The 27,258-nt window shown below is 34.1% G+C and overlaps 1 protein-coding gene across 2 annotated transcripts; it reads right to left on the bottom strand.

Annotated features, from left to right (window-relative positions):
- Positions 1-65: 65 nt before the first annotated feature.
- LOC110113557 (VIN3-like protein 1) lies at positions 66-27,258 on the bottom strand. Of its 2 annotated transcripts, XR_002305162.2 has the most exons (6): positions 27,079-27,258; positions 22,018-22,143; positions 15,017-15,644; positions 1,654-1,964; positions 398-1,568; positions 66-331 (listed from the first exon to the last, which is right to left on the bottom strand). XR_002305162.2 is itself a non-coding variant. In XM_020846192.2 (5 exons), exons 2-5 carry the CDS (start codon positions 22,046-22,048, stop codon positions 460-462), a joined length of 2,079 nt encoding a protein of 692 aa, XP_020701851.1. In that variant the 5' UTR covers positions 22,049-22,143; positions 27,079-27,258; the 3' UTR covers positions 66-459. The 2 variants fall into 2 exon arrangements, 1 of the variants encoding a protein (XP_020701851.1); XM_020846192.2 differs by having other exon boundaries at positions 66-1,568.

Here is a 27,258-nt window from a genome sequence, read left to right as displayed (position 1 = left end):
AATAATAGCCACTCACTGCCAGTAGCCTAGCAATAAAATACTGCAAAAGCTGAGCCTACTACTCCCTGCAATAATTTTGAATTTCACTTATGTAGATGTAAATGGCTTTGAACTGAACAAAGCTATAACTGCTACTACACTGTGATTCTCAAAAGGTCATACACAGAAAGATATAGCAAAAAAAGACAGAAAATGAGTGGCCACACGTTAATTTGAAAAATATAATGAAATACAAATCATCAATCGACTATCAATCAGCGCCCAGCTCTAGAGAAATTATATATATAAAAAAAAATTGTCCTGTTACTTCCAGGACCGCTGGCTGCAACTACTGGAAAAACAATCACAATTAGGAAATATAGGCAGAACCATAAGTTGAAGCAGTTTTGATGTTTACCTCCAAGGCCGATGCTCACTATTTGTTAGTAAAGTGTAAGCTTCCTATCAAAGTGTCTATTGTCAATGCCAGAGCTTACTGCAGAAGCCATTGCGTGACCTCTTGCAGCTAACAATCTCAGAAAAGGAATCCAGCAACTGACCTGCCAAACTACTAGGCTCTTCGATGAGGGTTCGAATGAATGTGACGACCACCCGGCGCTCTTGCTCGGTGGACCTGAGGCTGAACCATGTCAAGAACTTCATGCGGAAGGCATTCTCGATGTGCCCCGAACACTCCAACCATCTTATCACCTTGACACAGTATTCATAGTTGTCATCCAGCTGACCAGAATCATGGGAGAATCTGAGGGATGCCCCGCTGACCAAAGTGCTGTCGCCATCGCAGGTTTCATCATGTCGATGTTGTGATAGTTTTCTGCAATCTGGGTGAGACTCAACAGCTGGGATTTCACCACCCGCCCTGATCACATAAGTCTGGGAATCTCCACTACCGTTTGACCTTATAAGGCCATTCTTCTGTGAAGTGCATCCATTCTCTGGAGAGGACTCCATAGGTGGAGGCAGATCATCATTAAGATCAGGAACTGATGCCACGTTCAAATCAAGTTGACGGACAACAAAGGGCTCTGCTTGATCCTCTTCACCATTGTCAGGCTTCACTGCACCGCTCCCATCACAGGATTCTTCTTCTAGGTCATCCTTGTAGAACTCATCATAGCAACCCTCTTCTTGGGCCCAAGCAAGGCGTAAAATCTTCCCCAGATTTCGGACTTTGAATCCAGATGACCCAGTATGCGGGGCCTTGGAATCTCTCTTGCCACTTGATGAGCACCCTTCTGTACCAGCTTGCTCCGTTTCTTTGTGAATTATCTCCACACTCTTGGTGAAGCACCTGGCTTCAGAGTGGCCCAAATCTCCTTCTACAGTGAAGGAAATAATCCGGAAAGCATACTCCGTGCACGGCTGAAGGTTTGGAACCAGAATCCTTCGCTGTGCCCTGGGGATTATGACAGGTTCTTTCTGGTAAATCTGATCCCTGTTCTTGCAGTACCAGAGCTTGTAACCCTTAATGGCACAAGGTGCCGAAGAGAATGGTTCTTTTAAAACAATTAAAAGAGAAGATGATGTTATCTCCTCAAATTGGAATCTACATGCAGCAGGAAGTGAATCTGCAAGATAAGGTAACATTCTTCAAACTTAAAGGCCATAAATTAGCCAAAACTCGAAAAATACGGTAAGTTCCTGGAAGTGTACCTTTTTGCTTTGTAACTGAGAAACAAGCAGACTTGAGCCACTCTTCTGCCTTCTCAATTCCAAGCGAACATAGTTTTTGCACATCTCTGGAGACAGGAAGCCTGCTTACAAGCCCACGTGCCATCCTGGCCGACACTCCATTCAAGGGACCAACTTCAGTCTCCAGTTTTGCCTTTGCATCTTCTACAATGTTGTGCAATTCTTTAAACTGGGAAGTACCATCTAGAAGCCTGTAACTCAAATATATTCGGTAGCAAAGAATATCTACTCGGCGAGCTTCTTTTGCAACTGCCAGCTGCTTCTTCCAGCATCTGCAAGAAGCAAAAGGCATCACCACGACTCCAAATATTTGTAGAGCTATATATGCATTACAATGCCTGCTTCTTAGCCAAATTGTCCGAGAGTTTCTCCAAGAAACCAACACTAAAGCTGAATGCTATCATTTGCTTTCAGATGTAATATTATGTTTCTTTTTCCCATATTTGAGTGCACATAAATCCCCTAGAAAGAAAATATGAAACTTTGAAATGTCTGAAACTCAAGCCCCCATGCAAGCTATAGCTATTCATTACAATTATTGCCGATTATTCTGTTTAATATTAGAAATTGTTTCATGGTCCTGCTAACCATCAATTCAAACTTAGCTTTGATGTTTTTAAGATAAATTTTATGTGATCTTTTTCTCTACAATAAATTCTCTTACATGCAATTTTTACCGACATGATTTGATGGAAATGAAACAATTTTCTGCAACATATATGGGTTGAATAGAGAAATCAAAGTCGATTGGCTGAATTGGGAAGATGGGCAAAAGTATAACTACTTGGCATACTTCTCAAAAAGGAGAGGCGCCTATCAGCTGCTCTATAGAGAGTATCTTGACGGAAAATGATAATAAACTGGATATAGTCCTACTCTGCACGTTGTAGGTGTTGAGAAAATAACAAAAAAAGGCCCAAACAACCAATATATGTGGCGAACGTCAAAGCGTAGAATAACTATACCACTGCAGAAAAAGTGGGAGTGAGATGGCTAATTGGATGCACAATCGAGAAAAAAAAGGCAATGAGGAGGGTGTTAATGCTAAAATGGTAAAAAAATAATTGTAGCAAGGCAATGCTAAAATGTTGAACAGTGATTCAAAAGTATTTAAATGAGGTGACTCTTAAGAAGTTGGGATGAGGATGATGATGATGTTCAACATGGATGAGCTGTCATATATGTTGATGAAGCATCCTAACAAAATAATTATAAATTTAATCCAGTGAGGACGTAATAATTATGTAGATTCTTCTAGGTGTATTTATTTTAAAAGCCTTTTTCTGATCAATAAATCAATATTAGATCAAAGTACATCAAACTTAGTATCCGTTTTGGTGATAAAACATGAAATAAACTTAGCTTGAATCAAGTCAAGCAAAAAAAATGCAATATGCAAGTCCCCAGAACATAAACAAAGCACCTGATATTGAGTTAAACCTATTATTGTAGGTAATTTCGTACCTATGTACATGAGAAGTTGAAAAATAGATAGGCTTAATAGTCTTCTCAACTATAAACATATGAATAAAAGGATTTCAGCGGTAGCAGGACAGCTTTTTTTTAAATACTGCGATCATTTTTCTGCTGTTCAATGACTTGTAAATGCAAATGTGCAACAATCTCAATATCAACTGTTTTCTCAGGTGAACAGCATTTGGATCAAGGCAATCTTAGCTGAGCTTCAAATTGTTTTGATCAATTCATACACTTCCATTTTTATGATTAACAAAGTTATTCAAGTGTAGTAAACACGTTTTTAGATTAAGAGATCACGATGATGAATCATGTGGATAAAGTAACGCTCCAGAGAAAAGAAAGGAGATCCAAAGGCTTTGCCATTTTAGTAGACTTTTTTACATAAGCCAAACCAACATTGCGCTTTAAATATCTAGCATCAATTTAAAAAGTTAAATATGGTTAAAATTTTGTTAATAAAAAATTTAAAAAAAATTATAAGTTATTACTCAATTCTAGCACACAAAAGATTAAGTTCATATTCAACTTGATCAATTGAGCTTGGCCTGAGCTCTCTATTTAGTAATTAGTAGCATGCTACTTAACAAATGTAGGATGTTAGCCGCTCTAGAGTTCATATGAGTAAAATATCATGCAAAAAATATTCAAAATTGAGCATAGGTTATGACGTGATACTAATGTTTCTCAAAATCAATTTGGATCCATGCTGAGTAGGTCAACTATGGAAGCTATACATTTATTGAGAGGTTTGATGGAGAAGCATAGATAAAATAAGGAGGATCTATATATGATATCTATTGATTTAGAGAAAGCAATATGATAAAGTTCCAATAAAAGTGTTATGAAAAGTTCTAGAAAAAAAAAAAGAGTTAATAGTATTTATATTATTCAAGTCATTGAAGATAAGTATGCAAGTGTTGTTTCTTGTATTCAAATACAAGGTGGTTTGACCAAGTATTTTCCTATTTCAGTTGGATTACAACAAGGATCAGCTTTAAGCCCATATCTTTTTGCTTTAGTCATAGATGTTCTTACTAGACATTTGCAAGATAATGTACCTTGGTGTATACTTTTAGTTGATGATATTCTTCTTGTTGATAAGACTCTAGAGAGAGTTGAAGAAAATCTTGAATTATGGAGGTTAATCTTAGAGTCTAAAAGTTTTCATTTGAGTAGATCTAAAATCAAATACATGGAATGTAATCTTAATAGTAATAGATCTTGTAGGGCATTGTGACTTTGGGCGATCACGCCATTAAAAAGAGTACAAATTTTAGATATCTCATGTCTATTGTTCAAAGTAATGGTGAAATAGATGGGGATATTTGATGTAGAACGGAAAACGGCTTTGCTAGGGAGAGGATCACCTCTCCAAAATCTGAAGGAAATTCGGACTTCTTTGCCCAAAACCTGAGAAAAATCTCAGATTTTCTTTTGGTAGGAGAGAGGTTGCAAGCTCCACACCTCTTCTCTTAAAATCTGAAAACAGCCTCAGATTTTTATTCAAAATCTGAGAGAAATACCGAATTTCAGTGCTTGGGAGAACAAGGTTTGGAGGGGTAACAGATGGTTTCACGCTGTGGTGGAGAACGACTGAAAGGGAGGCGTTGGAAGCAAGGTAGGTGGCTGCAGTTTTGGAGAGGGATAATAAGGTTCTGAATTGTTTCCAAGCAAGGATTTTCTTCAGGTTTTCTTATTCAAAACCTGAGAAAGTTTTAAGCAGGTAATATTAAGAGGAGGAGGGAGACGGTGAAAACGAATAGAAATATCTGATGAATTAGAGAGGAGAAGGGGCGGCAGGATACAAGGAAAGCTGAGGGAAAATTCAATTCCGTAAATCTGGGATATGAATTAGGGAAAATAGTGAGGAAATAAAGGTCCAGGGAGAATTCGGCTAAGGAGAGGTGGCTGAGATTGGAAATATTTCCAAGAAGAGTTGGGGAGGAATTAAATGAGGTGGGGACGTGGGATTTTCCATCCAAATAAGAATTCTGTGATTTGGAAATAACTCAAACTGTCCAATATTGAGAATAATACTAATGGAAGCAATTAAAAGGAGATTTCAGGATTTGGATGTGAGGAATAAAACTGTTACGGGAATTGAAATTGTTTCCAAAAGTGATAATTAGCTTAGGGAAATAAATATTAATTAAAGCCAAGGTGGAGGTGAGGTGGGCCGGCGGCATCCAAAGGGGAATATGGGTTTAATGCACTCAATTGTGGTTACTTAATTTGGGATTAGGATTTAGGAAAGAAACAAATAAATCCTATTTGAATTTGAAATCCAAATAAAATGGATTTAGTAACTTTCCACAAATAGAATGATAAATTAGGAAAGAATTCAAATTTCAAATTTGTTGAATTTGAAATTTTGAAACTCTTCCCAAAATTAATAGCATGTTATCAAATCCCTTAATGAAGCATTAAAGGAGAGGAGACCACCAAGGGGCCAGTGGCAAGGTGAGAATGGAGACGACGATGGTGGACGGAGGTAGAGGAAGAAGATAAACGACTAGAAACAACAAGAAGGAATAAAAACAAGAGATAAAATGAAAGATAGAAATAAACGATAGAAAATAAAAATCGCGAGCCTTGGATTCTTCCGAAGACTGACGGGTGATGCTTTGACCTTCTCCAAGGGACTTCAAGTCACGAGCCCGGACCCATCCTGCGACTGGTGAAAACTCCAATTCCTCTCCATAGAAATCCCACTATCGTCCTCTCACAAGAGCACAATTGTTGGACACAAATTTTTAATATCAATTCTTCATCATCATTACAATAGCTTAAGGCCCTATATATAGGCCACAACATAAGAAAAACTTAAAATTACAAAATTGCTCATTGGGCCACAACACTCACATAAACTAACCTAGGGGTAAAACAGGAAATAACATAAAAGAAGAGCTAAAATTCTGAAAATAACTCATAAATAACAATTTAAATTATAACCGTCGATTTACGACGCCTCCTGTGATAGATGCGCCAAATCTTCGTGCCGATGTCTGCATCAATATTATTTGTAGAATTCAAGTTGGATGGTAAAGTGGAGGAATGCATCGAGTCTGTTGTGTGATAGAAAAATGCCCCTCAAACTTAATAGAAAATTCTATAAGATGGTGGTGAGACCTGCAATGTTTTATGGCACAGAATGTTGGCCATAAAGCAGCATAAAATTAAGTGTTGCAGAGATGAGGATGCTTAGGTGGATGAGTGGTTGTACTCTTAGAGACATAATGTGAAATGAGTATATACGTGAAAAGGTTGGAGTGGCACTACTGGCGGATAAGATTAGAGAGAGTCGGCTTAGATGGTTTGGTCACATAAAATATTGACCTTCCAATGACTCGGTTAGGAGAATAAATGTAACAGATCTGGCCTATGTAATAAATCTCCTTAGAAAATAAGTGGATGAACATATAAGAGACTGGGATTCTAAGTTGTCTATTGCTGAATGTGCCTACAATAATTTTGTGAATCGCACCACGGGCCTAAGTCCTTTTGAAATAGTTTATGATTTTAAACCTAGGCAACCCATAGATTTGATCCCTATGAATCCTATGTCCAGAGTTAGTGAGTCAGCATCTGCATTTGCATCCCATATGCATGAATTGCATAAAGAGATTTCTCTAGAATTAATCAAAGCAATGCAACCTATAAACTTCAAGCTGATAGTAAGAAACGATTCAGGACATTTGAAATTGGGGACTATGTGATAGTTCGGATTCGTCCAAAACAGTTCCCGAAAGGGACTATTAGAAAACTGCATGCTAAGAGTATCAGACCATTCAAGGAGATAAAGAAGATTAACGACAACGCTTATGTGGTGGATCTCCCATCAGAATTTGGCATAAGTCCCTCCTTCAACATAGAGGATCTAGTAGCTTACGAGGGCCCTGATTTTAACAGATCAAATCCATTTATTGAGCCTTGTGTGAACCCACTCAGTGAACACCCTAGCCTACCTCCACTTCCAAAATTACCCACATCAACTCAAACGAATAGAATTGACACTATCTTGAATGATGAAATCATCTCTACCAAGGATGGAGGAAAACATAGATATCTAGTTAGATGGAAGAATAAACCAGAGACGGAAGATACTTGGCTTGATAGAGAGGAGCTGTAGAAGATTGATCAAGACTTATTGGACATGTACGAGAGTTCACGCACTGCTTACTTGACAGGGTCGAGTTTTCTTCCACCCCGGGAGAATGATGAGGGCATTGGACCACGTAGAGTTTATCGTAGGAAAGGTCGACGATCTACACCCGTGATTGAGTCCTTTTATTTCTAGTTTTTGTTGTTTGTATGAGACTTATTTATGTTATTAGTTTGTTCCCTGTTTTGCTCCTCTTAGTTGTTTATGTTGTGGTTGTTATTGAGGGGTATTGTTGTCTTTTATTTATTTCCTGTTTTGCCCTCAACTTATGTGATGTGTCATGGGCATTGTTGTCTTTTGGTTATTCCCTTTGTTTGGGCCTATATATATGGCTCCACCCCCCTCATGTAATGTTTGGATGTTTATGTTATAAAATTCTAATTTTGTGTGATCTTGTTTTCTTGGAGAATTGATTGTGTGAGCGTGAGAAGTCCTTGAAGAAGGCAAAACATCACCCAACAGCCTTTGGGCTCTCGGTTTTTATCTAGCCAAACGCCCAACCCCCATCTCCTGCACCTGGCAAGCGTCTCCCACCTCCACTGGCAGCCCCTACAGTCCACAAAATTTTGTCTCACCACCAACAACAAATGCTCTTTCATCTTCTCTTGCAACCCTTAATATTCCAACATTAAATGCACTTGAACCTTTGGTATTCCCAAGCATAATTAATGTGGAAATCAATTCGGATTTTCATTTAATTTGTGAGATTTCCAAACCACATTTCATCTTCCCAAGTAACCCTCAGTAAATTTCAACTTTTCCCCTTCTAAAGAGAAACATTAATTCCCCCACTTATCTATGCACAATTAATTATAATTCAAAACTTATAATTAATTGGTCAAACTTCCCTTAATTACTTTTCCCTAATCCCATGTGATGTCATTAATTCCCAAGTAATTCCCTAAGCTCCACTTAATGTCGCCTTGTCTACGTTCCACTGTCCCAAGCTGGCCGACCCCTTCCCCTTCCCTCTTCTATTTCATTTCTTCTCCCAGCAACTACGTTTCTCTCTCATATCAGTCACACTCAAAGGAGAAAACAGTGAGCATTTACATTTAAATTCAGCCAACATCAAAGATGAATCCCATAGAAATCTAAGAGCATTTTGCAAGAGAAGCAAGTATATGAAGTTAGCCATCAAGAATCCCAACTACGTTATTATTGAGCTAAGTATCTAAACCATTCTTCTTAATTATTCTCCTCTTAGTTAGATACTTGGTTAGCCTTCCTTCTTGGTAACATCGTTGCAAATTTGTTATTTTATCCACTCTTAGTTCTACTTAAATTTTAGAGAAAGGACCTCACTTGCACTGTCCTTTGTTGAATGTTGTGCTTGTGCTGATTTACATGAGTTATGTCTCAATTATCATATCCTTTGCAATGTCAAGCCATTACATGCAAGTGTTCAAGTAACTTCACATATTTCTAATTCAAATAGCCTACCATTCTTACTGTTTTGCAAAGTTTAAGTTGCTGCGTTTTAATAAATTCTAGCAAGAAATCTCTCTTTGCAAGACTTGATCATTCAGTCCTGCATCATTAATTTTCCTACAGTTTACATGATATAATATTTAAATTGACATGCGCATGTAGAGCATTAAAATAAATTTCTTGTTTGTTAGTTTATGAATGAGCAGTTTCCAAAAATTTCAGTTCATTCCCTCCATTTTTTACAAGATTTCTAGAATTGTATTTTGTTGTTGATATTAAATCAACTTGATATTGAGCCGAACTTGTAGTTGATATTATGACAAAATTTTAATTTTTGACACTAAATCAAATGTAAGATGCCCTAAGGGCTAAGCCTTTTAATGCACACATAAAGATGATGTAAAAAACCATGCTACAAGCACTCCAGAACACAAGCAATTTTTCCAAAACTACTAATTATTTTTATGAAAATAAAAAATATGATATAAATCATTTCAGACAATACACCAATGACCTAAGAACTTATTTACTAGAATAAGAATCAAGTAAAAAACACAATTGAAATTCATGCAAGTGATAGAAATTCATATTATAGTAAATTTGATCAAACGTGATTCCAATTCAGCACATTTGACCTAATTATGCAAGTTTCAATTCAACACATTTAAATTCCAGCAGAACAGCGCAGTTATAGTTTCAGCTAAATAGTAAAATTTCAGCTTTTAAAATTCCATTCCAGCAATTAGTGATTTTTTATTGTAGTGCCTTGCCAAAAAATGAACCTAATAATTAATCACAGCTACAATCTCAGGAAGGAAACAATTTCAAAAGGAAACATGAAGAGGGTAGCAACCATAAATAGCTATAATGCCAGATATGCAAACCAGCTACATTGTTTGTCACAAAGGAGCAAAACAACAAGTCAATAAGGAAAGACATTTAGCACAACCCAAGGTTAGCAACAATGAATTTCCAAATCAGTGGATAGACAAAACAAAGGTTTGGTTTTGTGTTGAAACTTGGAATGCAAGCATTTAAACTAGAAAATTCAACAACTGAATTGAAATAACTAGCAGCAGTAAACAAAATCTATTAAGGTGATCAAAGCACTAGAAAATACAAACAGTTCTCAATAAGATCAACATAAACATTTTTTTTTTAACAAAATAAACTAGAAAAAAATACATATAAAACTCATAATATTCACCTCAATTTCTTTTTTAACAATGCGTATACACTTATAATTCCAACAAATCAATCTACTTGGAAAAATTATCTCCAATGAATTGAGCATTTTATATTTGTCAAATAAGTCATTAGAGCATATTTGTTACAGTTCCTGGAGGAAATCCATGTATCATCACAAATAAGTCAATCATACTAATTTATAAAATATCTTTAAAATCCATAATCAGTTATGGATATAATCTCATCATTTAAAATTGTTTCAGGAACAAGATAGGTAAATCTTTCTAAGATGTTGGAAGTGAATTCATAAGGAGATGCGATGAAAGAAAAATTCACAATATCAATTACTGGTTCATAAAAAAAATCAAATATATTGATGACTAGACTGATATGGCTGCTTCTACAGATTAAGTTTATAAGCATTCATCCTAATGTAACGTAAAATTTTATATGATTTTGTTTTTCTTGCAAATGATGTTTTAAAGGCTCTCATAGGAAAGCTTTCATAATTAGAACGCACTATTATCTTATCATCTAGCTTGAATTTCAAATGTCTTATGTTCATATCAGCTACAGTTTTTTTAATTGCATAATAAACCAATTTATCTTCATGGAGATTATGCATATGTTTGGTAACTAATTGTGGAAATTCACAAAGCATGGACTCAACAGGAAAATCAATAAGATCTGCATGTAGACTTATTAACAAATGAATTTTATGCAAAGTCAACATAAGTAGTATCAAATCTTAATTAGATGAGTGCTCTTTAATCAGTAGCATAACAGATCACCCATAACTTATTAACTATCTCAATTTGCTTATCAATTTATGACAACAAATAGTTGAAAACTTTAGTTGGGTTCCTATTTCTCTTCCACAGAGATTTCTAAAAGCAACTCATAAATTTTACATCTGTCACATAAAATCGTTTTAAGTAATACATGTAGTTTAATTACTCCATCCAAACATAATTTTGTTTATTAAGACACATCAAGAGTTTTAAAACATAAGAATAAAGTGAGCCCTTTTTAAAAGAGATCAATAATTAAAAATACAGAATCATTTTCCGTTAGAGTTCATGGTAATCCTAAAATGAAGTTCACTTAATATCCTCCAAAAGTTTACATGCAATAGGCAATAGTGAGTAAAGCCCAATATTATGTTTATTTCTTTTAGCTGTTTAGCAAATTATGGATTATAAATCTAGCGTGCAACATCTCTTTTCAATCTTAGCTAGTAAAATATATCCTTAATGATAGCAGCAGTTTTATTACAACCAAAATACTAGGTAGCACTACTTAAAGATAATAAAATCCATCAAGGATGTGGCGAACATGAAAATTTTAGTTCCCCTAAAACAAAGTGATCCTAAATGATAAAATCCTTATTAAGCATTGAAAACAAATTAGATCTCATTGAAATCCTTATGATTTCCAGTCTTATTTAATATGATCAAAGCAAGCACTATCACCAACATGGTGTGTAAAATAACAACCACCTTAGTTAAAGCATAAATAGGTTTAATTTCAATTCCAGTACAAATTTTAGTACAAATGTTTACTCTTATAAAAATTTAACTCATTTGCATGCCTATATCATAATTTCTTTTTAAGAATTTAGATAATTTAAAGCTTGATTAAAAAGAAGTCATTGGACAACAAATAATACCTCCAATATCAAAGTGATTGCACAAAGTCAAAAAAATTATATATCATAATTAAAATATTTCTATCTTTTATCATTTAATTTCTCATACGCAATTAGATGTCTATCTCGACTCACCCCTCCAATTCCTTTATCGGAAGCATCACAAGAAACGTCACAAACTTACATAAAATTAAATAGTCTACGAGTAAGTGTATTAGTGTAATAGCCCGTATTTTGACTTTATCATTTTTTTTTGGAGTCATTATAACTCCAAATCATAAACCGTCTTCGCTATAGTATTTTGATCGTAGTATTTTACTTGCACAAATTTTTTTGTATTTTTTGGGCACTGAAAAAAATCCCTAAGAAATTTGTAACTGTCGGTACAAGTGAGAATTTCGAGACCGTTATGTGTCTGATTTGCAACCAATTTCACCTATATTTTTTAAATAACATGTTTTATTTTATAAATATTTTTCAGTAATTTTTTATGTCATAAATTGATTTATATAAATTTTCTATTAAAGAAATTGATTAATTGAATTATATAATATTATATTACTATTATATTCTAAAATATCTCAAGTCACTTAAAGTCTTTTTAAATCCCTTTTTCCTTAAGAATTCTGCAAACAGAGAAATGAAAAGAGGAAATGTGAGAGAAAGAGAAGAGAAAAAAGAAAAGCTTGAGATTTGGAGGCCGCGTTGTGATTTTCGTCCCTCAGGCCAGTTGAAAGATTTTCTCGTCTCACTGTAAGGAATCTATACCCTATTTCTGATTTTAAAGATTTTGTGTTTTTAGTATTTTCCCGCCCAAATTTGTATTTTCGTTACCGAAAAATGCGAATAACTTTTTATTGACAAAACTTTCACCGCGTAACTTTTTGTATGTTATAGAGATCGTGATTATGAGCATTTTGAATATTTATTTGAAATTTTTTACTAAGTGATTATGAAAATATAACGATTTTTGTCTACCTCAGAATTTATTTTGATTTCTAAAAATAGTAGTGCAGTACAATAAAAGTCTTAAAAATATTATTTTATTCAATTCCTGGTAATTTGGTAATTTTCTGAAAATGTACATTTTTTCCAAATAGGATTACTTATTTTCTACCATTATGACATTTAGACATCTTCTTAATTAAGCTTAATTATACATTATTTGTTGCAATGCATTGAAAATAGATGTGGATATGTGCTTGAGTAATAGTTGGTCGCTATTACTGTTATAATATTGTGATAATAATATGCGTGTGTGAAACAAACAAGTAAAGACTGACTGACCTATTGGTTGGAGACTGATTGACCAATACAGGATGGTGGGCCGACAAGCTTTCCTTTAAATATTGTGGTTTGGTGTTATCCTCTACTAATTCACGTGATACACTGATTGGGAGTTATAAAGAGATTATTATGGTGACGGGCAAAAAGTGACGACTCTATTTACCGAGCCAATGATCTACTAACACTCAAAAGCACTGTGATAGTCAGGACTCCTTACTTGTTTAGTGTGACTACTAAAATGCATGTTTTTAGGCATTATTTTTATTATTGTACGGATTTATTGTTACTGTACGGATTATTCTACTGCTCCTACTGGATTGTTGCTGATATAGACACTGATGATATTTAATACTATTGATTCACTGTATTGATATTAAGCATGTGATGTATTGAGTACGTGTTATAAAATATATGGATAATATGTGTATATTCCTATATGATTTTATTATATTGATTTGATTTCAAAAGTTTTTACTGATATTTTGATTTGATTTCAAAGACTGATGTTTTGATTTGATACTTTATCCAATTTCTCTATTGATTGGTATCACTGATACGACAATTGATTTATAGATTTGACACTCATGCTAGTTTACAACTTTACTAATTTTTGTACTGTAGTATTTTATTATTTACAGGTTCTACTGCTACTGCATTTGAGTTTTACTAATCTTGCACTGATTCAATGATCATATGAATGTAACTGTAATGATTTGACTGTTGACATGCATATTGCTCCTTTACCGTGCTTTGAATTCAGTTGTAAATTTTAGTGACCAGCTGGACTTTTTAAGCTCATTATATGTGGTTAAATGATTTCAGGTCAGGGCAAGGGATCAAGAATGTGAAGCTGATCAGGATTCTTCAGGTTCTATTTCTTTTTGTTATAATCTTACGTAGTGTATATGATTTTTGGGAATGAATACAGATGTGTACATTGATGTTTTAAATTATAGAATCTATTTTGTTGTTTATTAAAAAATAATAAAAATAATTCTTTCAAATTAAATTCTGGAGCATCACAATCAGTAAGCCTCTCTTTAGTATCATTAAAAGCACACACAGTAGATTTTTCCATTTAAATTATCACTTATTTAGGGCAATTTGTAATTATTATCAAGGCATACAAAACGCCTTAATAAATCATGTCATTAAAAAGTAGCTAAAGATGATAGCTTTAAATATAATGAATGTTAACAGGTTTTAGCTAATCCTTAATTGCTTCAACTTTATCAAAAGGAACAGATAATCTATCAGTGGATACAATGAATCAAGAACTTAATATATCATGCAACATTGCAACAATATTTCAAATTTAAATAAATTTGAATAATTCTTGTTAAGTGCTCTTAGGCTCACTTGGTGGGAGTTCCCTTCCATGTTTTATTGTTCTTAATCCTCCTTTTTAAAAGTTACGACCTTATCTTAACTTTCTTCATTATTTACAAAAAAAAAACTTTTGTAAGGTTTAGCAAATCAACGTTAGAATAACAAGTTTTCTATCTTTTAAGATTTTCTTTTATTTTTGTGACTAAGCTAGTTTCTCTAGCATTTGCTTCTCTCTACTTCTCTTAGTAATGGTTTATTGGGAACCTTTATTAGAATAATTTGTGAGGGCTAATCTCTAGCCGAGAAAAAGATCAAGAATCTTCCCACGATATGGGAAGAAGTGCAAGGTCTAAGTGCTTCGACATTTAAGAAGCCATCTTAGTGAAATTTTTTCAAGGATGCTTTGGAAAGTGGACGCAAGCTTAGATAGAAATTGACTAGTATAAATCAAGTGTTTCTTTCCTAGAGTGGCTCTTCTACAGTCTTTTCTTGAAGCTCACGTGAATTATCACCCTTGCCTTCCAAGAGAATTCATATTATCTTCCTTCAATAGAATTTTTCACACAGTGCAACAAGTAACACCGTCCATGCCCATTGGGGGTGGCTTATGGGACAACAGTTCTAACTTAAGTTTTATGCGACATTTGTTAAAATCTGCATGTTTTAATTCACAAGCATTTAGGAATACTTATGCAGTGCCATTGAAAATGCAACTCCAACCTACTGGAAAAAAAAAAACCTTTTGAAGTAACATTCAGATAAACTTATTGAGTCCTGACTGGAAGGATATGCATACTTACCCTATTATGCCAGAGACCTTTCCACAAGAAGCACAGCAATAACTTCCATCAAGCTGCATGGAATGCCCAAGATCAACAACCCCCGCCTTTTGGCACTGAAGCGCACACTCTATGTGGCAAGATAATCCACACCAATCCCCACCACCAGATTCAGAAGTGCAAACCAACCAAAGGCTGGGGTCCTTGTTGTCATCAAAGAGATGGCAAATGCAACACGAGCACCTCTTACAGAATATATCCGCTGAACTGAGAATAGCCTTACAAGCAGAATTTTTACAAGTCCAAGTGCTTTCATGTTCCAGAGAGGCATCTGTAGTAGAAAGCCGAACAGGATGCTTATCCTTTCTCGGTTGCTTATAAGTTTGACTGCAGGTGGAAGCTAAATGATTCAAAGTGTGCTTCTTTAAGTCCTGTTTCTTGCATTTGGCAATTGATTTTGATAATTCATCACCCATCTTAAATTTTGAACAATTGGGTTGTTTCTTCTCTTTCTCAAGAGTTGCATGAACAAGTTCCATTTTAGAACAGGATTTGAGGAACGCATGCGAACTTTGAGCCTTGGTAAAATCATTTGTATTTCCATTTTCTTCGGGAGTGCTTATGGCACTAGAAGATGTATGCGACCCCCCTGCGGTAAGAAACATCACAAGGTAACACAATTTTTAGAAAAACAAATGAAAGCATTAAAATAAAGAATATGTGGGATGAAATTGGGAAACCAAGAAATTTCAAACAACCTAATCTGAGATACAAAAAAACTAATGACAAAATACTACAGCATAAAAATTTCAGTATCAGGTCCAAATGACAAGCAGCACTGAAATTTTAGCATTGCAGCATTTGATTTTAAAACCTTCATTTGCTTCCACAAGAAGCACATTCAACAAAGATTTAGAGCAGCAAATGAATAGATACGAGATTACATTATATGCCTCTGATGAGCTAACGACAACGATGATGACAACAACAACATCAAGCCTTCATCCCACTATGTGGGGTCGGCTTACATGAATCCATTTTCTTCATTTTGCCTGTTAAGAGTCAAATTCTCATTTAAATCTAATAAAGAAAGTTCATTTCTAATATTTTCAACCGAGTCTACTTAGGTCTACCTCTACCTTTCTTAACATAAGACAAATCTAATACATCTACTCTCCTAACTAGGTCATCGAAAGGCCACCGTTTTATGTAACCAAACCATCTAAGACAACTCTCTCTAATCTTATTTGCCACTGGAGCTACTCCGACCTTTTCACGTATATGTTCGTTTTGTATCCTGTCTCTAAGAGTAAAGCCACTCATCCACCTAAGCATCCTCATTTCTGTAACACTTAACTTAATAATATGTTTCTATTTTAATGGCCAACATTCTACGTCATAAAGCATTGCATGTCTCACCACCATCTTATAGATTTTTCCCATACGTTTGAGGGATACTTTTCTATCACATAACAAGCCCAATGCATTCATCCACTTCAACCATCCAACTTGAATTCTACTAATAATATCCTCATCTATTTCACCATCGCTCTGGATAATAGATCCAAGATATCTAAAACGTGTACTCTTATTAATGCCTTGATCACCCAAAGTCACAATTCCCCCACTAGATCTATTACTACTAAAATTACACTCAATGTATTTGATTTAGATCTACTCCAAGGTTTAAAATTGCGTAATTAAGCCTCGAGGCGGTTTTCGTCTGTGAGGCGAGGCGTAAGCCTCGAGGCGGTCTGAGGCGTAAGCCTCACGGACACAAAATTGCGTAAATGAGAAATTAAGAATTTTAGCAGGTAAATAATAGCAATATTCTATCTTACAATAAAAACATCTAAATGATATATGAAAATAGTGGAAAATAAGAAAATAGATGCAATAAAATCAAGTCCCAAAGTACAAAAACACACCTCAAAATGTATGGCTTCCATAGTAGACCTACCCGGCATGAATCCAAATTGATTTTGAGAAACATTAGTATCATGACGTAGTTTATGCTTCATAACTCTCTCCCAAAATTTTAAAGTATGACACATTAACTTAATTCCTCTATAATTCGCACAATCTTGTACATCACCTTTATTCTTAAAAATGGAAATTAACACACTCATTCTCCACTCATCTAGCATATTTTTAGTCTTCAAAATAATATTAAAAAGTTTAGTAAGCCAAGAAAATTTTTTCATCTCCTAAACATTTTCACACCACTATTGGAATATCATCATGTCCAACAATTTTCACACTTCATTTTCTTTAAAGCCTCTCTAACCTCAGTTTTATTAATACGTCAATAAAAATAAATCTATCTATTTTCGTGAGTGTTAAGGTTACTAAAGTCAATCGTATTCTCACAATCTACATTGAAAAGCTTAGTAAAACATCTCATCCAACTTTGTTGAATATCCACTTCTACTAAAGCACTTTTTGATTTTCACAATTAATGCACTTCACTTGAACTAAATCTTTACAGCTCCTATCTCTTAGTTTGGCTAACTCATACATATATCTTTCTCTCTTCTTAATACCTAATATATTATAAAAATCATTAAAAGCTAAAATCTTTGCATTGCATATTACTTTCTTATACTCCTTACAGACCTCTTTATATTTACATTGAAACTAATTTTTATAATAAATCTTCTAATTTTTTTATTTTTTCTTGTACATTTTGATTCCACCACCAATTATTTTAATTATTATGAGTTTTTCCTTCTGATACTCCTAGGCTCCTACCACGTCCTTTGCAACATTCTTAATATCACTAGCTACTTTTTTCCACATAACATTTGCTTTCTCACGCACAAATAAAATCATAAGATCTCGAATTTTACTTTCAAAAATATTTTTATTTGTGTTCTTGAAATACCCCTCATCTAATCCTAGAACAACACTTCAATTTATTTTTCATATTCTAACCCTTTATCTTAAAGTCCAAAACTAATAAATTATGCTGGGTATATAAACTTTCACTTTGAATAACTTTATAATATTTGCAATCTGAACGATTTATTTTTCTTATAAGAAAATAATTAATCTAAATTTTACTATATCCATTTTTATATGTGATGAGATGTTCATCTCTTATCTTAAAAAATTGTATTAGCAATTATAAAATCATAAGCTAAAGCAAAATCTAATATTGTCTGACCACATTCATTGGTTGCTCTAAACTCATAGTCATCATATATGCTTTTAAAATCATATACCTCTCTACCAACATGTCCATTTAAATCTCTTCCAATAAAAACTATTTCTTCAAGAGATATTTTTTGCATTAATTCTTCTATGTCATTTCAAAATTTTAACTTTAAACATATATTTAAACCTACTTAAGGAGCATAAGCCCTTATAATATTAATAATCTTAACATCAACAATAATCTTCAAAGCTATAATTCTATCTCAAATCATATTAATTTTATAACATTATCCTTCAAACTCAGATTTATAATCACATCTACACTATTTCTAGAACAACTCCTACTAGAATACCAAAGTTTAAATCCAAAACTATCAATCTCCTTAGCTTTCTCTCCAACCAATTTAGTTTTTTAAATGCATAGAAAATTTATATGCCTATAAACCATAATATATACTAATTTCACTAATTTGCTCTTAAGAGAACCTATATTTCAAGTTCCTATTCTAATTCAAGTTTCATGGTCTAGCTTATTTGCCCACATCCATCCATGATGTGGGAACCCTTGTGATGGGGACATCGGAGCCTAGAAAGTAATCAAAGGCGTGACCGCCGATCTACGGCCACAATCATGCTGATGTATTTTTAAGTTGTCATATGTATTTGTCTTTTATTTATTTATGTTTGTATTTGCTTTAGTTGTTTTCCCCTTTACCCCTTAAGGGTGGTCAAGTGTAAGCTCAAAGGGCATAGTTGTCTTTTATTTTTTTGAGTCCTTTGTATGAGGCTATATATAGCTCTTATGTTCTCTTTTCATGGTTAATGAATAAATGATAAAAATTTTTCCGTGTTTGAGTTCTTGTGAGAGATTGACAGAGATTGAAGAGAGATCCCTTAGAGAGAGAACCAGATCACTCACCAACCTTAGAAGTGTCTGGGTTCGTGGTTCTTTCTTCTCTATCTTTCTTCCCCCTCTTCCCTTCGCCTACTAGCTGTCGGCCAAGGATTCCACCACCCCTAAGCTGCTGGCCACCATAGCCATTCACCCTCACCATCGGCTAGCTCTATACCATTGGCCCCTCCCCTTGGTTTTCCCTCCATCTTCAACTTACCATCAAGCCTTTCCTAAATTAGCTTATCATATTTTAGGTAACTCTCTTAATGAGCAAATTCAAATATATTTGAATTTGAAATAGTTACCTAAATTATAAATTCTATTTTAGGAAACTTTCTAATTCATAGCCTATTTGAATTTTGAATTAAATTGTAATGAAATATTTCATTCCAAATTTAATTTATTAATTTAAGAAAACATTGAATACCTCCTTAAATCACACCTCCCTCACCCTATTGCCGCCGGACCCTTCTTGGATTCCATTGGAAATTATTTCCAAAATCCAAGTTACTGTCTTGGAAAGAATTCAAGTCACCCCTCTCTCTCTCTTGGCAAAAAATCCCCAAGGTCCCCACCTCCTTTATTTCTTTCCAATCTCACCTCTTTTTCTTTTGGAATTAATTCCAAAGCAAGCCTCTCTCTCTTGGAAACAATTCAAACCCTATTTCTCTCTCCCTCTCCATTAATTCCCCTTTTCTTTTCTTGGAATTAAATTGAAATACCACTACCCAAATCCCTCCAATTTTAAAATCTGAGAATTAACTTCAGATTTTAAACTTCTTTCTCTCCAAACATAAACTCTTATAACAACGGTTGGTCCTCCTAATCTTGGACGAACCCCTTGCTCACCTTCTCTCTCAAATCATCTTCTAGTCTCTTGAGTTTGCTCTCTCTCAAGACGAGGGAAGATCATAAGCCGTCCGCCTACATCTCTTTCCACACATGAATGTCCGATCCTGAACTTGATTCCGGATTTGCTTACGACGAGCAATGGAACGTCAACATTCTCTACTCAACCTTCTTCGACGTCAACCTGGAGGTCGATAACTCCATTGAAGAATATTTGGATTGCATCATCTTCACACTTTCTGAAGCTATCGACAAACAACTTGCCAACGTCCAATGGCAAATTGTTTCCGGACATCAACAAGGGTGAACTTCTTCCCCTATTCATTTATCTTCTTATTCCGCTAATCTTGTAGGTGGTGATCCAATCGCAAGGAGTCGTGCTTCGCCCTCTGTTTAGTAATCGTAGGAATTGAGTTTACTTTCTATGTATCTAATTTCATTGTTAACGTAGGAATTTTATTGAATGACTACTTAATTCATTTTTTGTTGAGATTCTTAATTGCTTTGATGATTTAAGTTCTTCACATGTGATTTGGCCTAAGCGTAGCTACCCCTCTTACATTTTCTATGATCATTAGGGGCTAACAGTCTTAATTGTTTTTGCTCTTATCTAAATTGTGCAAATTCTTATCGCATTCATCTAAAACATTTTTAGTCCTGCATCACCTTACCTATTTAACACTACACCAAGGCACCGGTGCAATGAACCTTGCACATTTCTCGGGTATTCACGCCATACAACATGTCACTTCCGGTGAACATTCTAGCATTAACACAATGCATTAAAAAATTCATCTCGTTATTATTCGACAATTTTTACGTTGGTTGTCAACTACCTAATGCAAACCTATACTTTTTTCACCTAGTACTTGGGACATGACAACGATAGTGTTTGATAGAGCCAATGATATATGTAAGAGCCAAGGGTGTACATCCCTAAACACAACATACATACATCATATATAAAGCAAAAAAGGGTAAATTACATCTAGCTCCTTGAGGTTTAAGCCATACTTAGCAACATTCATAAGATCCTACATTTGGGTCTCTAGCGCTTTTTAGCATGTCAACTTAGGACTCCAATTTAGCTCAATGTCTTCAAAGTGACACCTAAAGCCTAATATCCATTAAAATTTGTTATCAAGTCCGTTCATGTGATCAAGAAGGTTGAGTGTTAATTTAATTTTAGATATGTTGACTTTCAAAATTGCCCTCGTATGTACCTATCAAATATGAATTACAACAACAAAAATTAGCATGAAGTCTGTTCATTAAAACATAAATTATTTAGATGACGATAAACCCTAAAAGCATTGAATTGCTCACCAAAGACAAATCTTTACAAAAGATAAGTCTAGATACAGAATTAAACAAACCATGTTTTCATGTTAGTTCAAAATTTAATAGTATTCTTCAACTTCTCAACTACATCATAATTATCAAACTCCAATCATCAGTGAGCATTAACACAAGGTTGGCAGCCAATAACAAATCCAAGCTAATAACATACTGAGCCGGCTGAAGTTATTTAGCTATACATATATTACTAGTTCAACTAAATGAAATCTGAGCTTACGTTATATAAATTACAATATAAACCAGTGAAGATAGTACAATGATACTATAAGGTGGCAGATGAGAGAGCATTTGGCAGCTAGAGAATTTTTCACTTGGGAAACAAGGATGGGATCACACGCCAAGCTTACATTGAAAGAGTAAATGAAATAACAACATTCTTGCACAAAACTCTCATCATATATTTATAGTTGTAAAGAAATATGGATTAGCAGTAACAGTAATCTCATTATTTCCATACAACGCTAAAAATACATTATCTTCTGCACCAAGTTCTGTGAATAGCGACGAATCAACACAAACATATGAAAAATTTGAGGGGGATTCAAAAGTTTAGAGAAGCTACTATCCAAAGCTAAAAGTAATAGATAAAAGGGCCCAGAACCCATGCTCTGCAAAAACAAAGCAACAACACATCATGTGAAAATTTGATCAGCAACATCAACTTGCTCTGAGCTCACTTGAACAGTGTGCATAACATGCACCTACTACTTTTTCACTATCGTAATAAACCATCAGAAGACGTATAAAGAATGGAAAAAATAACCTTTAAGGAGGACATTATCATCAGAATCCATCCTTTTTCAACAATTTCAATAGTTGCACAAGCACTATCCCGAAAATGGATATCAGCAGAAAGCACCTTCTCCAATGAAATCCCACATAATCTTATCTAGATAGAAACACAAAGGAGTAGCTTTTAATACCAAAAGTTCTCATTTATAAAACAACCAGAAACAAATATAATGTGAAATGTCAATACAATCATTTAATAGCAACTGAAATCAAATAAAATCCAACAATTTCAAATAGTACATCATCTCCAAGGTGAAGTTTGTGCCAATGGTTCAATATTACAGCTAAACCACGCAAATGCACCCTATATCTAATGTATGAATGTTAACTCAGAGGGGAAAATAAATCTCTTTTTCTTTCACTTTTCTAATAAGGGGTAAAACATCCTAAAAAAATATCTTGACAATATGATTAACTTCTTCAATTAGAGACAGAAGTGATTGTTTTATATCACAGGAATTATCTATCAATCAAAAGATAAAGTCATCTCATATACATAAATGACCAAGATTGCATACAGAACATGCATATTTGAGATTTATACCTAAATCTTAAAACCATTATCAAGATAGTCATATAATCAACAATAGGATGCCCAATGATATGATATGCTTGGAATATTAAGTCTAGATAATATCATAATATTATGAATTTTATCGTCATATCACATCCTACCCTTAAGTTACTTTCTTGAAGTTTACCATGTAACATAGGGAGTCGAAAGTATTTCTTAAGTGGAGTTTCAATAAATTATTTATGTGTCTCATAAAACGAATACCATGCTTTTCAGAGCATAAAAACTTTTTGCATGAACTTTATTAATCATCCTTTATTTTAGATTGCATTAAAGGCAAACATCGGTCAAAAAAACAAAGTTGCATTCATTTAAAATACATTCCATGGATTTGAACCATCAAAAAAGTTGTTTCTATGGTCTAAAATTTTGCCAATGTTAAAAATGTAAATGAAATCTAACTACCATTCAATACCATAAAATATGCAACACAAACAAGCAATCAGACAAAAGGTAGAAGATATTTTAAAATTACAGAAGAATGTGAAAAAAGAAAAAAATTTAATGATACAAAGCTGATGAATTTGAGTAATGGAGAAAATCTTTACACAAATATAAGGTTAAGGTTGAGTAAATTAACTCCACCCTAGGTTCTGTATTAGCAAAAGCCAAAAGCTTCATGCATTGGGTTACAACTAAAATTTTAATGCTAAAAAGATGTTTTAAGAAGCAGGAAGAAATCCATCCCAAACGAAGCCTTTTAAGTTCTATTCTCATTACTACAAGCATGAATGAAAGAAAACAAAAATAACCACTAAACTCTATATAATGTGAAGTTGTCTTCGATCATTTGGGCATATAAATTAGATAGAAGATTCATCTCCAAGGAAAGTATTGATGATAGTGTGGAAGGATCCAGAAGGAAAATGGGCAGATGAAAGCTAACAATGTGACATGGCTAGAAGTTGTGGCAAAAGGTGCAATAAACTGAAATGAACAAAGGAGAATTCTTAATGCTCAAAGCTGACACCAAATAAATGCTAAAAGGCTAATGATTGTATTAAATGACACTGCAAAATGACATGCACAACTATATTAAATAAACAAGGCAACTCAAAATCTAGACAAAATCCTCGGTTCACAAGCAGATTTCCAAATCTTTTAAAACTAAACAGTAGAGAAGTCCATGATAAACTAGATGACATGCATCCTCAATAGCAATATAAAAATGCAATTAGCAAAATCTGCATTTATATCACATTTATCATATTAACGGCACATAAAAATACACACTCAAAAACTTCAAAATCTGAGAAACAAATCAGGAATTCCAGTTGAAAATATACACAGAAAACCTGAAAAAGATTTAAATTAGCATCAATCCATTACCTGCAGAACCTTATGATAGAACTATCATGGCTTGAGACAGTCTTGACTAATCGTCAGAGAAAATTACATCTCCCATACAGACCAGACACAAAAACAGCTATTTTCCTACGCATCATGACTTTCTCAGATCTCTATTAGGGTTTCTCCTCACCAATTATGCATAGAAACAATGAATTGACCAGGTAAATAGGAATCAATCAGAAATCCAATCGAAACGTAAAAATCCAAGCCAAGCTTCCCAATCTTCCTGCGCCGCAAGGGTAGCCCTGTATTTATATCGACCAATAATTTACCGGCAACCCACACAAATGGATCATCCTTCCAAAAGCTTAAAATGCCGGCTGAAAGAGACACAGCGCCAACACTATAGGATACTTAAGAAATAGATTCAAATTTTTTTTCTTTTTTCACCTTCTTCTGCAACTTTTCTTCTTCATTCCCTATTCTCATCAGCCATCCGAGCCTCTTCTCTCCTTCAGTTAAGAGATTGAAGCCAAACTTGCTTTCAAGAACCTCTTACGCGGAAAGCCGGAGGCGTGACTTCAGATCCGACAGGAACAACGTCGCAGGAGGAGGTGGAGAAGCTTCGGCTCTTTTAGAACTCTACTTCACGCGCAGCAGAACAACAACGAATAAATGCAGAAGAGGAAAAGCAAATCCTCGACAGGCAATGGCAAGCGACAGGCAATGGCAGTATTTTGTGCGAGAGATTTTATAACCCGCTCAATTTGAGCGGGTTTTGAAGTCACGCGAACGGCCCGTCGTAATACACCGTTGATGCTTCTGAGGAATTACTTTTTGTTCCCCTCAAAACCAACAAAACGACCTAATTTACAAAATACATGTAAATTGATTACTTTACCCTGCTAATTCTGCATACCAAACAGCCCCTAAGTTTAGTCTAACTCAAAATAAACTCTAATTGGATTTTCAATTAGAGTCAATTTTGATTCTGAGTTAACTCAAAATGAAATCACGTTATGCTTCAAATTATAAAAAATAACTCAATAATATTATTATGACTTAAACATAAATTTGAGCAAAGTTAAAATAGCTCAAATTAAACAGCACATAAAAAATATGATTATGTTTGGTTTTTCAAGTAATATTTAATTTTTAATTAAAAATAAATATAAATATTTTTGAAACGTCATAGAATTGTATTCTTATCAAAAATATTACACATATATATGACAGTTGATTTGAATCAAATTTCTAATGAGTTGCCCTAAACTCAAAATAGGCTAACAATTTTTTCGAGCTAATAATAATTAATAAGGCTTGTAACTCAACTCAAAATGACTTGAGTTTATATCAAGTTGACCCAAAATTCAAACAAGTATAGTGTTTCACCTAATATTTTCAACAATATTCTTGCTTCATGCCACCTCACCACCCTCAAACCTTAAAACAGATTTACATATACATTAGCACGCATCAAATGTGAATGGTGATAATCACATTTCCAATAATTGCGGCATGTAGAAGATAGGTAAACTTTGCAAAAGAACTTAATCAATTTTTTTCATAGAAGATAGGTAAACTTTGCAAAAGAACTTAATCAATTTTTTTCATTCAAAGAAACGAGAAAAAAACATCAAGAACAAGATGCATGTAAAATTTAGAACAAAAAAACAATTTATTGCTCCACCAAGTATGGATGTTTTTTAAGCAAAAATCTACTATAATGAAAAAAAAAAACTGATTTATATGGCAAAGAAAATCATTGGTAAAACAATAATATGAAATTCTTGTAGTAATAACTCATAGAGCTTCTATGAATGAGGAAAATTAGAATAACAAGTTAGGAAGATGATGAGGTGGTAGATATTAAAGTCAAATAATCAATCTGACAAAGAAATTGTAGATAAGAAAAAGGAAATATCTTCTGATAACTTACAAAAAGAAGAGAGATGCCTTATGCTCAAAGTCCAATCACTAGAGGTTTCAACTCGAGTGAATGTAGTAAAAGGGTTGAGTAGACAACGGAATATTTTGAGACAACTAAAGACGAAAGTTTGGGAGGACTAAAGGACAAAACTATAGAAATAAAGCTGATAAACATTCAACGAAAAACAAAAAAAAAAAGTCATATAAAGAAGACGATTATCAACTGATTTAAGATACCATAAGACATATCTTTCATTTGATGGTAACAAATTGACGACTTCTCCAGCAAATAAAAAAGGATATTCAAAATACAAATTGAATGATTTAGGAGTTAGAAAAAAAAAACAAAAATAAATAAATAAATATCAGATTTATGCTGCCAGGCAAACAGCTCACTTTAGTGTGCAAACTGAGGAGACAAATATTCTATCAAAAGAAATAGATTCCTCTCTCCAGACCTTTACTTCAACGGTGTTGGATCTTACAAATGGCCTCTGAATGGATAAGAGGACAACTAATTTCTAGATAATATGGAAATGCAGCTGCTTTGAGACATGGATGTCCAAAAGATGGGAATATCACCGTCAAATCATATAAAAAATATTCCAATTTAATCCTATAATAAATCCTATTATGTTTTCCTTTTATCAAATGATTTTGGGGATCAAGTCCTGAATTTATTAAGATTTTTTAGTTTCCAACAGTAATCATCAAAGATCCAATAAAAAGAATTATGGACTAATTCTATTTATGAATTCTTCGCAATTTGTAGCTTACAGATCACATATTTTTCTTAGTGTAGTCTTCTATCTCTTCTTTATTTTTTTATTTTTCCATCTTTACTATCACCTAGAAACCCTACAGTATTTTTTCTCCATTTACCCCAGGCGACCGGGAGGCAGATCAGATTTACAAATAACAGGTGAAAAAAAAATAACAAGATCAATCAAAAAAAAAAAAAAAAAAAAAAAAAGAGAGAGAACAAATCAATAGTAGATGCACAACGTAACAACCTACTACAGGCATTGTGCAATCCTAATGTGATCACGACGATGTAGAACCAATTTTTTACAGCAATAAAAAAAATTCCTTTATTAGGAACAGAAAAAGAAGATCTAACATAAAAGAACCCAAACAAAAGTACAGAATTTCTCGAACTATTGACAATAGAGAAGAGGAAAGAAGACTTTGTACCCCAAGAAAAAGAAAAAGTGAGGAATTCGATTAAAAGGGCCATACCTTGCCGGAAAGACGTCAGCCTGATCTCCGACGCTGCCGGCGGCGACGCAGCGTCGGGATTTCCTTCTCGGCCGCGTGCGCAGCCTTTCCCTACGAGCCAGATATCCGCGGGATCAAGGGCTCGAAGGTCGAGCTCGAGGGTCGAGATTCTTGAAAGGCTGGGACAGAGTTCGGGTCAGA

This window comes from Dendrobium catenatum, unplaced genomic scaffold (assembly GCF_001605985.2).
Source record: "Dendrobium catenatum unplaced genomic scaffold, ASM160598v2 fragScaff_scaffold_1557, whole genome shotgun sequence".
Classification (NCBI taxonomy): domain Eukaryota; kingdom Viridiplantae; phylum Streptophyta; class Magnoliopsida; order Asparagales; family Orchidaceae; genus Dendrobium; species Dendrobium catenatum.
Note: the sequence above shows the minus strand (reverse complement) of the source record. Positions and strands in the feature narration are given on the sequence as shown.

Excerpts from the sequence above, each read along its gene's own strand:
- LOC110113557 (XM_020846192.2), bottom strand. The coding sequence starts at position 22,048 with ATGGATTCTGATGATAATGTCCTCCTTAAAG. Across the intron at positions 15,645-22,017 it reads TGATAATGTCCTCCTTAAAG|GGGGGTCGCATACATCTTCT; the intron begins GTTATTTTTTCC and ends TTCTTACCGCAG. Across the intron at positions 1,569-1,653 it reads CTCAGTTACAAAGCAAAAAG|ATTCACTTCCTGCTGCATGT; the intron begins GTACACTTCCAG and ends CTTATCTTGCAG.